This window comes from Lactuca virosa, chromosome 2, assembly GCF_052849685.1.
Source record: "Lactuca virosa cultivar CGN04683 chromosome 2, Lactuca_virosa_CGN04683_v6, whole genome shotgun sequence".
Classification (NCBI taxonomy): Eukaryota; Viridiplantae; Streptophyta; class Magnoliopsida; order Asterales; family Asteraceae; genus Lactuca; species Lactuca virosa.
Genome location: NC_136427.1, coordinates 281,394,869 through 281,408,737, shown reverse-complemented (window position 1 = coordinate 281,408,737; position 13,869 = coordinate 281,394,869). Strand labels below are relative to the sequence as shown.

The 13,869-nt window shown below is 35.7% G+C and overlaps 2 protein-coding genes across 2 annotated transcripts; one reads left to right on the top strand and one right to left on the bottom strand.

Annotated features, from left to right (window-relative positions):
* Nucleotides 1–902: 902 nt before the first annotated feature.
* LOC145161220 (uncharacterized) lies at nt 903–8,453 on the top strand. Its single transcript, XM_079080715.1, has 15 exons — nt 903–1,239; nt 2,506–2,585; nt 3,299–3,349; nt 3,447–4,190; nt 4,280–4,345; nt 4,509–4,688; nt 4,764–5,079; nt 5,185–5,295; nt 5,372–5,830; nt 5,908–6,525; nt 6,602–7,113; nt 7,183–7,243; nt 7,339–7,407; nt 7,488–7,932; nt 8,009–8,453. Exons 1-14 carry the CDS (start codon nt 1,021–1,023, stop codon nt 7,569–7,571), a joined length of 3,570 nt encoding a protein of 1,189 aa, XP_078936841.1. The 5' UTR covers nt 903–1,020; the 3' UTR covers nt 7,572–7,932; nt 8,009–8,453.
* A 1,829-nt stretch (nt 8,454–10,282) lies between these two features.
* Nucleotides 10,283–12,526, bottom strand: LOC145161219 (THO complex subunit 4A-like). Its single transcript, XM_079080714.1, has 5 exons — nt 12,152–12,526; nt 11,777–11,884; nt 11,067–11,135; nt 10,777–10,961; nt 10,283–10,696 (listed from the first exon to the last, which is right to left on the bottom strand). The coding sequence occupies exons 1-5, from the start codon at nt 12,353–12,355 to the stop codon at nt 10,516–10,518; spliced, it is 747 nt and encodes a 248-aa protein (XP_078936840.1). The 5' UTR covers nt 12,356–12,526; the 3' UTR covers nt 10,283–10,515.
* Nucleotides 12,527–13,869: the final 1,343 nt, after the last annotated feature.

The window sequence follows — 13,869 nt, the reverse complement described above, 5'->3', positions numbered from 1 at the left end:
TCTATATTTCATTATTTCTTTATAAGACATAGGTGTTCGAAAAAGCTTCCATCTCAATCATCGACCTCCCTATTATAAAGCCGAAATGACCTTAATTCAAATTTTTAATTTTATTTTAAGTTTTACATAGTTTTTATTTATTTATTTCCACATACAATTCATTATATATATATATATATATATATATATATATATATATATATATATATATATATATATATTACCAAAATTGGTTTGTGAGACATTTTACTTTTTTTTTTCAATTTTCTTTTTCATCGGTCCATATCTTGTCCTTTCTTTTTTCTATGATCTTGCCACGTTATATATTTCTTTTTTTCTATTTCCAAATCCAAATTTACTAAAAACAAATCATGTTATATATTATCAAGCATGCATTATTAAGCGTAAAGCATTAATAACCATTTAGATTCTGGTCATAGAAGATTTTCATATTTACATTTTTCCCTCTTCAGTTAATTTTTATTTAACACTTTTCACCCCTTATAATTTTAAAATTAAATTATTGGTATTTTATACATTACGATTTACTCACTTACATACATTTTTAATAATCTTTTTTTCGAAACACACTTTCAAGTCTTATTTCCATCCGCCTCCTATGTACATAATTGTTTGTATCTAAATTTTATTTTGATCTTTTTGTGTGCTTCTTTATATGGTTTAATAGTCTTTGTAGTATGTATGGTGTCGAACTGGGTTTTTGAACATACTAGGAATTCCGCAGCATCGCACGGACGGTCCAAACCCTAGTTGATATTTAAATTTCAACTTGAAGCTTCTTACAAAAATAATTAAAAGAATATAGTATTGTTGTTATATTTTATTTATTTTTCTACATCTAACAAAATACAATATAATCTCTCCCTCAATCATAAAAAGGCGCCTCCTCTTGCATAGACAACATAAAGAAGGAAGAAAGAGTGCTCGATTGTTGAGATGTAGTGAGAACAACTGTTTCTTCGCATAGATAGATACACTGACGCTATATCTACACATACGATGTCGACGAGCTTCAACAGCGGCCCTCGTAGCCCTGCTACGAGCTCCAGGCTACAGTTAGGAGGCGTTGGTGGTATCTCCAGGGCTATGAGATCTTCTTCGTCCAAGAAACCGCCGGAGCCTCTTCGCCGCGCAATCGCCGATTGTCTCTCTTCTTCTCTTCTATCCGTCCAGGGCAGCTCTTCAGCCGTTGTATCCGAAGCTTCCAGGACTCTTCGGGTACGAACGGACGTTAATTTTCACTTTATTTGTTCAGATCCCTTAGTTTTTTAGTTTGCGAATCTAGGGTTTAATAGTGGCCGTGCGTGATTTGGAATTTATTTGGATTATGATATTTTTATACAGATAGTTGTACATTGTTGTGCTTATACATGGAATTGCACTTTCGGTTATCTGTAGATGTTAGGTTTCTCTGATGGTTAGGGATTGGGGAATTATATTGTTAGTGCAGGTAGAGAAAATTGTAGCTCGCACATTATTAATTGTGGAATCCAGATGGTTAATCTATGAATTTTGCATCGTTTTTACTTTATGGGGGGTATATTATGGGTTTAAAGTTGTAGAGAAATTTGTTTGCTGGTCTGCTTGTAAATATCTTTAATATGTAGTTTAGGTTATTTAATGTTAAGTCGGTCTAGTATCACCAATACTAACCTAAGTACTCCATGGTTTCAAGATGAACTTGTAGATAACGTTTAAGTGATCAGCAAGTTATGGACTTAGGATGTACTTCTTGCAGATGATGTATCTTTCCGTTTAAGATTTTTAACCTTTCTTCTGTTTTGATAGATTTCTAGTTCCATTATCAGTACTGATTCCTTACTGTTATTTTCCCACTATTTTGAACCTACTACATCGGAAGTAAGTAAAATAAAGATGTGTTTTTTGTGTTTTGTTCTTTCTCTGAGCTCGTTCATACACCAAGTTGTAGAGTGCCCATTATTGCATGTGGTTTCGTAATTTGTAGCTAAATTTACATATGGAGCAAATGCAGTGTGATATGGTGTAGGATATCTAGTCACAAGACTTCTATTACTTTCTTTAGTCTAGAATAGAACCTTGAATCTATAGAGTTGTAGAATCGAAGATTCTGGTTCACTTGATATAGATTCACCAAAGGGGAAGTGCTGCACTGATAATGTCACATAGTTGCTATAGGCGACTAATACCTGAGTATTCTTAGACTATGCGGTCATAACTTAGACACTTAGTTATGTTACATGGTAATGAAATGTGAATATGTGATAGAGATAGACTTGTACTGCCACAGTTTAGTGTCTGAAGTTTCAGAACTTAGCTGCTTGTGGTTGGAATTTGGAAACTATTCATAAAGTTACTTCTATATAGAAGAAATGGTAAGGACTAAGGAGTCCTTACTAGGCTTCTATCTATAACATTATCCGTTTCATGTAAAATGTAATCCGGCTATTAACATTGTGAACACCAATTCTGACAAGTGATGTAGATTTGCTTTCTTTTTGGCAGGACTATTTAGCATCTCATGCAACTACTGACCTGGCCTATGGTGTGATAATAGAGCACACACTTGCAGAGAGAGAGCGAAGGTTTTCAACATATATTTGTTATTTATTATAAACTTTCGCATATACCTCCAATAAATGCTTAACATGTGCATATGTTTTTATATTTGTTCTTTCCATACTGGCAGCTTAAATACTGCACAGAGTGCTATCAACTCTTCTGCTTTCAAAGTCTTGGCTCTAGTACTAGCACAATGTTAATCTTTAGGGTACAATAGAATATAAATTTCAAAGGACTTAACCCTTAGTGTTTTGAGAACAGTAGAGGGCCTGTAAGCCCAGATCAACAAAAAATATGATAATTAGTACTACTATGTAACACATCATTGTCTAAGATTGTTTTTATGTTTTTTTTTTTTTCTTTTTTTCACCTTGATGGTTTACCTTCTTAACAATGCATTGCAACCTGTAGCCTGTTTTCTGCTGCTAAATAATTTGAAAAGTTGTCTCTTTTATTCAGCATGCTTGAATATACCACTCCAGCAACGTAAGTTTTTTTTCTTAATAACCACATGGAACACCAGTTATCATCATAAACAAATAAACACAAAATAGATCTGTCACCATGGTTTGGAGCTTCATAATGTGATGGTTAACATTGGTATAAATTTACAGCCTGTATTCTTGTAATAATGATTACAGTTGACTGAACACAATATGTTTAACATTCGTGTTGATCAAACGTCAGTCACACTAGTTAGATTTTCCCCCCTGATTTGTTTTCTCATCTGTAACAGCCCTGCTGTAGTTGCAAGGTGTGTGGCTCTTTTGAAACGTTATCTCCTGCGGTAGGTGTTCTTTTTTTGTTAAGAATCATTTCATTCATTATAGGATATCAGTTGTGTTTCTAAACTTTTTTTTACTTAAATTGCAATTTTGTTACAGATATAAACCAAGTGAGGAGACCCTACTAGAAGTTGATCGGTTTTGTTCAAATATAATCATGGAATGTGATATTAGCCCAACCAGAAGACAAGCTGGTGGTTCATCCTCTACTTTAAATGTATCATCACCTTTGCCTGTTGCAAGTTTTGCTTCAGGTGCACTTGTGAAATCACTAAACTACATTCGTTCTCTAGTGGCTCAACATGTTCCAAAAAGATCATTCCAACCCGCAGCTTTTGCTGGAGCCACTTCTGCATCAAGACAGTCACTTCCATCATTATCATCTCTAATGAGTAAATCTTTCAATTCCCAAATTAGCCCTGGAATCGGTAAAGAATCTTCCGAGAACAAAGAAGGTTCTTCTGTTTCCGTTCTGGATTCACCAATTCCTGAAGATATTGATGGAATTGAAGGCGATGAATTCATAGCCCGTGATGTATTCAAATGGCGATGGCATGGGGACCCACAATCATCTTTGCTTTCTTCTGATAGTCCTTTGAATCATCAAGACATGAGTAAGCACAATTTTCTTGAAGTAGGTGCTGCTGCCCTTCTTTTAGGGGACATGGAAGCTAAAACAAAGGGTGAATTTTGGAGAAATTTTGGTAGCATTGATATGCCTTACCTTGATCAACTATTACAGCCTTCATTACTCACTACTGTAACAAATTCCGCATCTGCACGTGCTCATTTGAGAGCAATAACAGCTTCTAAACGTTCCAAAACAGGCCCTCATCAGATTTGGTATGTAGACACTTTCTATGATACTTTCCATTTCCATCAATGTTGTCACTTTTTTAATTCATAGTCCTTCATCTGTTCTTGTTTTACAGGGAAGATTCTCCTCTAACAACTTTCCGCCCTCGTTCTCGACCACTTTTCCAATATAGACACTACAGGTATGACTGCATGTTTAGATATTAGATTTGATGATGACAATTGTTTAGAAATTAGAATATGACTGTTTGTAATCAACTGAGACTGACTTTAGCCTTGTTCAGTTTTGGTGAATGTGGTTTATATATATCGTTGCACTCACTCTTGGTGCATTTATTTTGTCAGTGAACAACAACCATTACGATTGAATCCAGATGAAGTGGGAGAAGTTATAGCTGCAGTTTGTTCAGAAAAACCTTCTCCAGTTCCTAATATGATGACAATCTCATCTAAATTAAGTAGCAGTAGTGGGAAGCCATCAATGGATGTGGCTGTGAGTGTTTTAATCAAACTTGTAATTGACATGTAAGTCTCAATTTTATATTTTTGGTATAAAGTTTGTTGATGTTGTGGAAAGTTATTTAAAGTTTTATTCTGTAGGTATGTGTTGGACTCTGGGATTGCTGCTCCACTCATGCTATCTATGCTTGAGGAAATGCTTAGTTCTTCACAGTTGACCTCAAAAGTTCGTGCTTTTGACTTAATTTTAAACCTTGGGGTTCATGGCCATTTATTGGAGCCACTTTTAGCTGATGATGCTTCCACCATTGAAGAAGAATACACTCAAGAACCATACCTTGACAAAAACATGTCCATAAAGCAAGATTACCTCAAGGCCCAAAGTTTATCAGCAATAAATAACTTTGAATCATGGATATTGTGCATTTTATATGAAGTCCTCCTCCTTCTGGTGCAGGTAATATCTTTTAGCATTTTATATATATATATATATATATATATATATATATATATATATATATATATTCAAAGGATACCTTATAAAAATGTTGATGCATTGCAGGCAGAAGAGAAGGAAGAATCTGTGTGGGCTTCTGCTCTTAGTTGTTTACTATATTTTGTTTGTGATAGAGGCAAAATTCGTAGAAGCAGATTAAGAGGTCTTGACATAAGAGTGAGTTATTTTGTTGCATAAATGATGTCTTACAAAAGTTTTACAGGCTAACATCTATAACTTGTACCATTTGTAGGTTATTAAAATGCTTATACAAATTAGCAGGAGAAACTCATGGGCAGAGTTGGTTCATTGCAAGTTAATCAACATGTTAACAAACATGTTTTATGAAGTCCCTGATGTGTCCACCACATCTACACCGACTTTTCTTGTGGATCAAGTTGATGTAATTGGAGGAATTGAGTTTGTGTTCATCGAGCTAGTGATCTCCAACTCCAGAGAAGGCAGGAGAAATTTATATCTGGTGCTTTTCGACTATGTTGTTCATGAAATAAATGAAAGCTGTATAGCTAATGGAATTTCTGAATATAGCAATGATGAGATACAGCCAATCGCTTCCTTACTCACTCTTGCAGATGCACCAGAAGCTTTACATATTTCTGTTAAACTTGGTATAGAAGGAATTGGTGATATTTTAAGAAGGTCCATTTCTGCTGCTTTACCAAGATACTCCAACAGTGAAAGACTCAATATGGTTGGTAATCACAAGATTGATTTGTTCTTTTGATTTCTATTTTTTATATATTTATATTTATATTCTTTTTTCTGCAGCTATTGGAGAAAATCATGGAGAAATTTGATGCACTGTTAAGATCATTAACTCACCTGGACAAAGAATTCAGTCATATGACAGAACTTACAAAATCGTACAAATACTTAGAGAGCTTTCAGGAAGGATTTGTGAGAAACAGTTATGCCTTAAAAGTGAAGCTTGCATGGGCCACTTTACATTCTCTTCTTCATTCAGAACGTGCAGCCATTCGTGAAAACGGTTATGTATGGTTAGGTGATCTGCTTATAGCAGAGATAAACTACGAAGGGGATTCCATTTGGTCAAACATAAAGAATCTACAAAAAAGAATCACACTTGCTTCTGTTAAAGATTATTCACCTGAATTGGATATTCCACTACCCATTTGGCTCATGTGTGGACTTTTGAAGTCCAGAAACAATCTTATAAGATGGGGCTTCCTTTTTGTTCTTGAAAGACTTCTCATGAGATGTAAATTTTTATTGGATGAAAATGAGTTACAACATTCGGTTACAGTTACTAACGAAGCTCATGGGAAAACACGTCTTGATAAAGCAAATGCTGTCATTGATATTATGAGCAGTGCTTTATCCTTGGTGGCTCAGATAAACGTCACAGATCGTATGAATATTTTGAAGGTATAACTTCTTTAATTATTATTATTATTATGACCATAATACTTAAAAAATTTGAGTCTTTTGTTTTTTTGAATAGATGTGCGACATTCTATTTTCTCAATTGTGTCTGAAAGTGATACCTGGAAACACGTCCACATCAGCAGACACATTGCGTAGTTGCAAGAGTTTTAATTACTCGGTTTGGAATAAAAAGGCGAGCGTGATGGAAGATCTCCCTGTAAGAGAGAACTTTTGCTGGGAACCAGTGGAGGATAGCAAGGGCAGATTTGGAATTAACAAAAATAATTCTGCCACCGCAGCAAGTAGTGAGACGGCATCAATGGCAGCATTGCTTCTTCAAGGACAGGCGATTGTTCCTATGCAACTGGTTGCACGTGTGCCTGCTGATTTGTTTTACTGGCCTTTGATTCAACTGGCGGCTGCAGCTACAGATAATATAGCACTTGGTGTTTCTGTTGGGAGTAAAGGAGGTGGAAACCTACCTGGCGCCACGTCAGATATTAGATCCACTCTTCTTTTACTGCTGATTGGTAAATGCACTGCGGATCCTGGTGCTTTTAAAGAAGTTGGTGGTGAAGAGTTCTTCAGGTAAGATGGATTCTTTTTAAAACCTATGGCAAGCAGACTGTTGTAATTGGTTGTATGGGTATTTGGCAGGGAGCTATTAGATGATACTGATTCTAGGGTGGCTTACTTCTCTTCAACCTTCCTTTTAAAGGTTAAAAAAAATACATTTTCTTTTTCAAATACTATAAAGTGGAAAGATATATGACAACAGTCTTATTTATTGATATACATGTATAAATTTTGCAGAGGATGATGACTGAAGAAGCGGATAAATACCAACGTGGACTCTCGTCTCTTGTATCCAGAGCTCAACAGGTGTGTATGCACTTGACTTGACTTGAGTAATTTAAAGTGAGTGTGTTTAAATGGTTTGTTTGTTATTGATGTGCGTGCAGAGTAACAATGAGAAATTATTGGAGAATCCTTACCTTCAGATGCGTGGTCTACTTCAGTTATCAAGTGAAGGACTATGGAATTAGATTGCATATTAAATTAGTATTTTCCATTTTTGAGAGAGTCCCCTTTTCTTGAGTTGAGAATCAAAGCTGAGTGAAGCTGGCAGTGGGTGAATCACAAAGTCAAAGATGGTTGTTAAATTGGTCAAAATACCCGGACTGGGAGATCTCAAATTGATTGGTTTTCTGTTGAAATGTTGTGTGGTTGGTTTGGATTGTTGATGTGCAAAAGGCCTTGATCCTGAGATGAAATTTTTGAGAGCGGTGGGTGGGTGGGTGTGTCTGTTTCTGTTCTGTTGTGGAAATAAATAAATACGCAAAATACATACATATATGTCAACTTGTACACATCCGTTCAAAGTATCGAATAACCCATACTCTCCAGGTACTAACTACTATTTATTCTCTCTTGATTATATATATCATTATTGTAAAATTTGATTCGAATTTGCATGGAACAGTTGAACGCATGCAGTGTGTTGGGCCGAGGATTTGTGTTTATTAATGTACAAGAGGAGAGGAGATTTGAAAGTTGGCATGTGTGAAGGTGGGTGTTGTTAATTAAGAATAATCATCTCAAGATTTTGGTCTCAGGATATGCTTCAATCAAATCAAAGTAAAAGTATATAAACAAACGTTGGAGTTCATTCATAAATTGTACAAGCACAAGTTGAATTATTGAAGGGGTCAGTCAGGTCATGGCAAGGTGCATCTGGTAAATATCCTGTTATTTATGGAAGACATTAGATACATATGTGTAAATGTATGTTTTTTGTTGCTTTTCTTCTTAGGTTCCCTCCCTTCCTCCCTCAACATTTTTGTAATACATAGTTGCACAATTTCACCCCTCAAATGTATATACATTTTTTGTTACCATTCAACGTAACGTGTGAAGATTGTTTTCAACTACTTCTTTTTGCTTGTCCTTTCTATTATAACAAATTGAAATTCATCTTCAAACACAATTTAAGATTGGTATTCTTAACATTTAACAAGCAGTAGTATGTCATGAATAGCAAATTGTGATCGGAAAATGCAAGTAAACTTATGTCTATAGTTTTGTTAAAATGTCAGATACAACATACCTTATTCCTTATGTCTATAAAACAACTTTACGTGTTAGCTGTCTGCTTTGCCACCTCTATTCCCCCATCCTCAAGTAAACTTATGTCTATAATTACTGCTTCCTTTAAAATAATATGCCCCAGATACTCTGTTTTGTTGCACAAATTTTAAAAGCACATTTTCTAAGCTTAGCAAACAAGAAACGCTTCTTCAAGGTCTTGAACACAAGACTAAAATCGTGTAAGTGAGATGGCCAATATGAATTTATCTTAATTTGTCGTCAAAATGCATTACTTGTAGCTCAAGTACCTCCTCGTTAACTGTACCATATATAGTAGCATCATTGAAAGCTCCATAGCTTGTTCTAGAGCCTTACTGATCTTATACTCCCTTATGATTTTATAACTTTATCATTAGCCCCTCCATTTTGCTTATGTGTTATTGAAACTCTATGGAAAGGTTAATGAAATAAAGACACCCCTAAAGAAGTAAACCATTGAATTCTCGGCACTATATTGCATACTCCTAAAGGTATTACGAATAAAAATTAGCTTTGAACTCCACTCTTTGTGCATTCAAATTAAAGCCTTCTACCATAATGAACTCTTATTTCCATGATCAGCTATCCTTATTATTTTCCATTTACCATTTTTTTTTTGTCAATTTAAAGCCAAAGAAATGTCCATGAAGTTGGTTATGCTTGCTTCAAATGTCCAGTTTCATTTTTTCAATGTATCCATTCAACAACCCTTATATATGGTATGATAGTCAGCCACACCATCCGATGCATTCATGTAGATTTGAGAAAGTTCTCTTGGATCAACCTCCTTTTGAATTTCACTACACAATCCTCACTCTATTCGGCTATTCCTCCAACTATAAATGGTACAACTGAGTTTTTTTTTTTTTACATCTAGGCTAAAAGGTATTTGTCATCAGATCTCCTTTCATTTATCAAAGTTGTTTTGTTGGGGTTGAGACCTTGATTAGTATTAGCGGTGATGAATTTAGTTTGTGTAAACCCACCCAAGTTTATTAAGCTGGATAATAAAGGGACTGGACATCTCCACAAAAAATCACTTCTTCTGGTCTGGTGAATAAACAACTAAAGGCATTGGGTGGAAATAACTGGAGTTTGTTAATTATTCAAACTCATCAAAGATAAGACTTTGGGCCCTTATTCAGATTCTGTCATACTGTGTTATCGGTATTATTAGAATGCGGAGGATGAACCATTACTTTGTGATACCAATGAAACTATCCAAAGTGATTAATATACTTTTTTTTAAAGAGCTGAAAATTGTTGACGATAACCTAATCATATTCTGATCAGCCAAAAAAACTAAGGTCGGTGAATCAGCCAACGAAACGAATCAAGTAGAGTATGATGATTTGTAGACGACTGATTTAAGAAAGGATTAGTCATGCATGTCCCTCAATAACAGTATTAGATAGTTGGAGATCTCCTTACAAAATACATGCATGCATCATAATATATAACATGTGCTAACACAGTGTGTCATCATCCTCATAAAATGAGTTTAAAGGTTATTTAAGCAAACAACATTCTAACTATATCACATGAGGAACATTGTATTTGACATGCATTGAGGGGACTAAAACTAGTCTGTCCCCTCCTCTTCTATCTTATATAATGTAACAAAGTTAGCTAAAGAAATGAAGCTTGCACTAGCAAATTAATCAACTTGTGTTTGTCAAAACTCAAAACTCAAAAATCATAAGCAGAAACCAACCACCAAAATTACTGTATGCTAATTGCTATCTACCAACTTTTTAACAGTGACAGTGAGTCTACACACTCTACATGACAAAAATCTTGGATGCTTTCTAGTTTCAACAAAAATGACTACCTCTCAACTCAACTCAACAACCATTTCTTTCTTTACTTTATTCGCATTGCTTCCAAACGATACCTCTCCAGATCAGCATCAAGCTCTTCAGCCGACACTATCTTTGGAGGCCCACCGCTCCTCCCACTGAAACCACCACCACCGCCACTACGCCTTTGCCCTCTTCCAGCAAATCTACCTCCAAAGCTGTCAGAATGCCCTCTTCCAACAATTCTAGCAACAAAGTTCATCAGGCCCATAAGAAACAATGCCACTAGTTTATTTACTGTAGTATAGAAGGAGAGCATTCGAACCTTGGAGAAGGATTAGTGGGATTTCCCAAAATACCCTTTTGCATTGATGGCATAGGGACACGGGTAACGATGTTCAATCCAACCAGTTCAAGTCTCATGGGTTTGCCATCAAGCTGTACATTGTTATATCTCTTCATAGCCGCAACTGCATCTGATTGGCGCATATACACAACCTCTGCAGTTCCCTGCTTTTCCAAAAAAAAAAAATTTAAAAAATTAAAAAACTAGTAAATAGTAAATAGTAAATACAAATACAGTCATATTTGCAAAGGTATTAAACTTTAACATACCTTTGATATTCCACTTCTATCATAATGGACCGAGTACCTTTTCAACTCACCAACTTCTGAAAACAGCACCTGCAGATGGCCCACATGAGTATCATGCTCATCACTTGATTTTCCATACAAATTTGATACTTCAACATGATAAAAATGGGCAAAAACAAGTAAGAGCTCATGAATTACTCTAGTTTATATTATATCTATGTGTATATCTTTTGTAGAAACATACAGATAAAGAAATCAAATGAATTTTTGCACTCACAAAGTTACATGTAAAGAAAGTAAATCTATCCATCATAAAAGTTAGAGCCATATATCGAGACACTAAACAATTAGTAATAACCATACTACAATTCTTGAATTCATAAAAATTGCTCTATTATACTTCACACAACACAGACACATACATCACATCTGACCTACAAAAAATGAAGTACTCACAAATATATCCAAATACAATCATGCACTGAAAAGCATATATCAAGAAAACATCACATCTGTTTATTTCCTTGCATGTCTCTTCACTGTAATCACTTTTTTTCCAATGTGCTAATACACAAAATCCACAGTTACGTAGTTTCAATCTCTCAAAATCCCCTCTGAACATCTTAAATACAGCATGCAAAAGCATTCAAGTGCTATAATATTCATTAGACATAAAATTTCTTCAACAAGTATGAACCAAAATACAACTGAAGTAGCTCTAGATTTATTACCTTAATATCCTCGTTCGTAACTCCTTCGTCCAAGTTCGAGATGTAAAGCTTTGTCCCAGATTCAGAATTGGAATGCCCTCTAACAAGCATTTCTTGCACACCAAAAGCCTGCCATCAAAACCGTAACCCTAAGTCGCCTCACATCTATATTCCTTAGACACAAAGAATGATAATCTCTACCTTATCAACAATATTAAACACAAATACATCAATATATACGTAATTATTAAGTGCGCCTCACATTTCAGACACACTGTAATCATCATCTTGGCCTAAGTACTACCCATTGTGCTCACAAAAGCATGTAGAATTCTAGACATTACAATAGAAGTTAAAAATGATCTTGATATACTCGGAAAACCCCTAAAACACCACCTGCGGAGCGAAGTACGGGCTCATACGGGGCGTAACCCGGTTGTCAACACGTCTGGTGGGGCCGGGACCGAATTCGGAACCGCGACCACGGCCACCGCCACCGCCGCGGCCTCCGCCTCTGGACCTAGTATCGGTATCAGTTTTTCCGGATTTCTTGTTGTTCTTGATGATATCATCGAGTGTCATGTCGATACCTCCCGTCATTTTCGGCAAGGAAAGGGTAAATTTCGTGATGTGATCGTTAGGGTTTATGAAGGAACGATGAGTTTGGGGGGGAATTTGGAGGGAGGGTTTCAAGGCACGAGAGACCACGTGTAGGTATTTGATCGGCTCAACTTTTGATGTGAGGCTGCTTTTTATGGACGCTTAACGCTTTCTCCCTGTAATTGTAATCGTACACTGTTATTATTTCAGAAACACACATAAAATTGGTTTTGTTTACTTAAAGGCCGGAGGGAGTTGTGTCACCGAAACCGCACTTCCTCCCCCGCCACATAAGCGCCACGTCATTTTTTACCACATAAGTGTGGTTCATTGTCATACCAAGGGAGTGGTACCACACTTTTCTTTTTTTTCTTTTTTTGTTTTTTTAACTATTTTAATTTAATAAAACTTTTTTTAATAAAAAAACATAATTTTAAAAAGATAATATTTCATTAATTAAAAATACAAATACCATACATTACTTAACTTAAAAAAAAAACCTAAAAATAAAAGTGGGCCTTCTGGAAGAAGACATTTTAAAAAAAAAAGTTGGAGGAAAAGAATAAAGATTTTGGTTTAGGTTGTGTAAATAATGATAATATATATATATATACTAGTAGCGTACCCGCGCGTTGCGGCGTCGACGATTTGTTTCATTCCGGCGATTAATTTTCGAACGAAAGTTAGTGTCATTTCGGCGGTCGTCAAATTCTTTCCTTTCGATTTGTTTCATATCGACGATTTGTTCCTTTCGGCGATCAGTTGTCTCTAGACGGACAACAAGTAGTAATTTCCGTCTATTACTCTTTATCTGGCAGCAGCGCCAGATAGTTTTTATGCATCAGTTAGTTATATTTTTGTGTTCGATAGTTCGTTTCAGCCTTCTGGTGAATTGTTTCTTCGGCGATTAATTTCTTTAGCCATGTTGTTGTTTCAGGATAAAAATAAAAGTATGTTGTTAATTTGCAATGTGACATCGTGCCCGGGCGGTGAATTGTTTATTTTCGGAAAGTAGTTTTTTTTCGACGATTATGGTTCTCGGTTCCCCATTAATTGCATAATCAGTTTTTGGTCAGTTCAGTTCCGGTGGCGGACGCAGAAAAAAAATATGAGGGGTTGCATAAATTTTTTAAGGGTGCATTGCTAAAAAAAAACTTGTTTTCGTCATAAAATTCGTAACTGAAAGGGTTACATCGACATATTTACAGTAAATTTACATTTATTACGAATTAATTTGACGAATTTTCAATAGACTTGTGACGGATTTCGGATGAATTTGTGACAGATTTCTGACGGATTTCGACGAATTTACATTAAATTTTGCACTTAACCGTAAAATTTGAGGGGTTGCCCGTGCATCCCGGGACACCATGTAAATCCACCCCTAGGTTCCGGTCTGAAACCATTACATCCTAGCTCAGCGGTACCAGGTGTTGCATTCCTTCATTGAGGTTGAGCGTTCAAGTCTTGTCCGGGACATATGTAGTAATATGAGTAGTTTGGTAGGAGTAGGT

Coding starts and splice junctions, on each gene's coding strand:
- LOC145161220 (XM_079080715.1), top strand. CDS start 1,021: ATGTCGACGAGCTTCAACAGCGGCCCTCGTAGCCCTGCTACGAGCTCC. Junction 3,350..3,446: donor TTGAAACGTTATCTCCTGCG/GTAGGTGTTCTT, acceptor ATTTTGTTACAG/ATATAAACCAAGTGAGGAGA. Junction 6,526..6,601: donor ATCGTATGAATATTTTGAAG/GTATAACTTCTT, acceptor TTTTTTGAATAG/ATGTGCGACATTCTATTTTC.
- LOC145161219 (XM_079080714.1), bottom strand. CDS start 12,355: ATGACGGGAGGTATCGACATGACACTCGATGATATCATCAAGAACAAC. Junction 11,885..12,151: donor GCCCGTACTTCGCTCCGCAG/GTGGTGTTTTAG, acceptor TTTTGATGGCAG/GCTTTTGGTGTGCAAGAAAT. Junction 10,697..10,776: donor CCCACTAATCCTTCTCCAAG/GTTCGAATGCTC, acceptor CTTTGTTGCTAG/AATTGTTGGAAGAGGGCATT.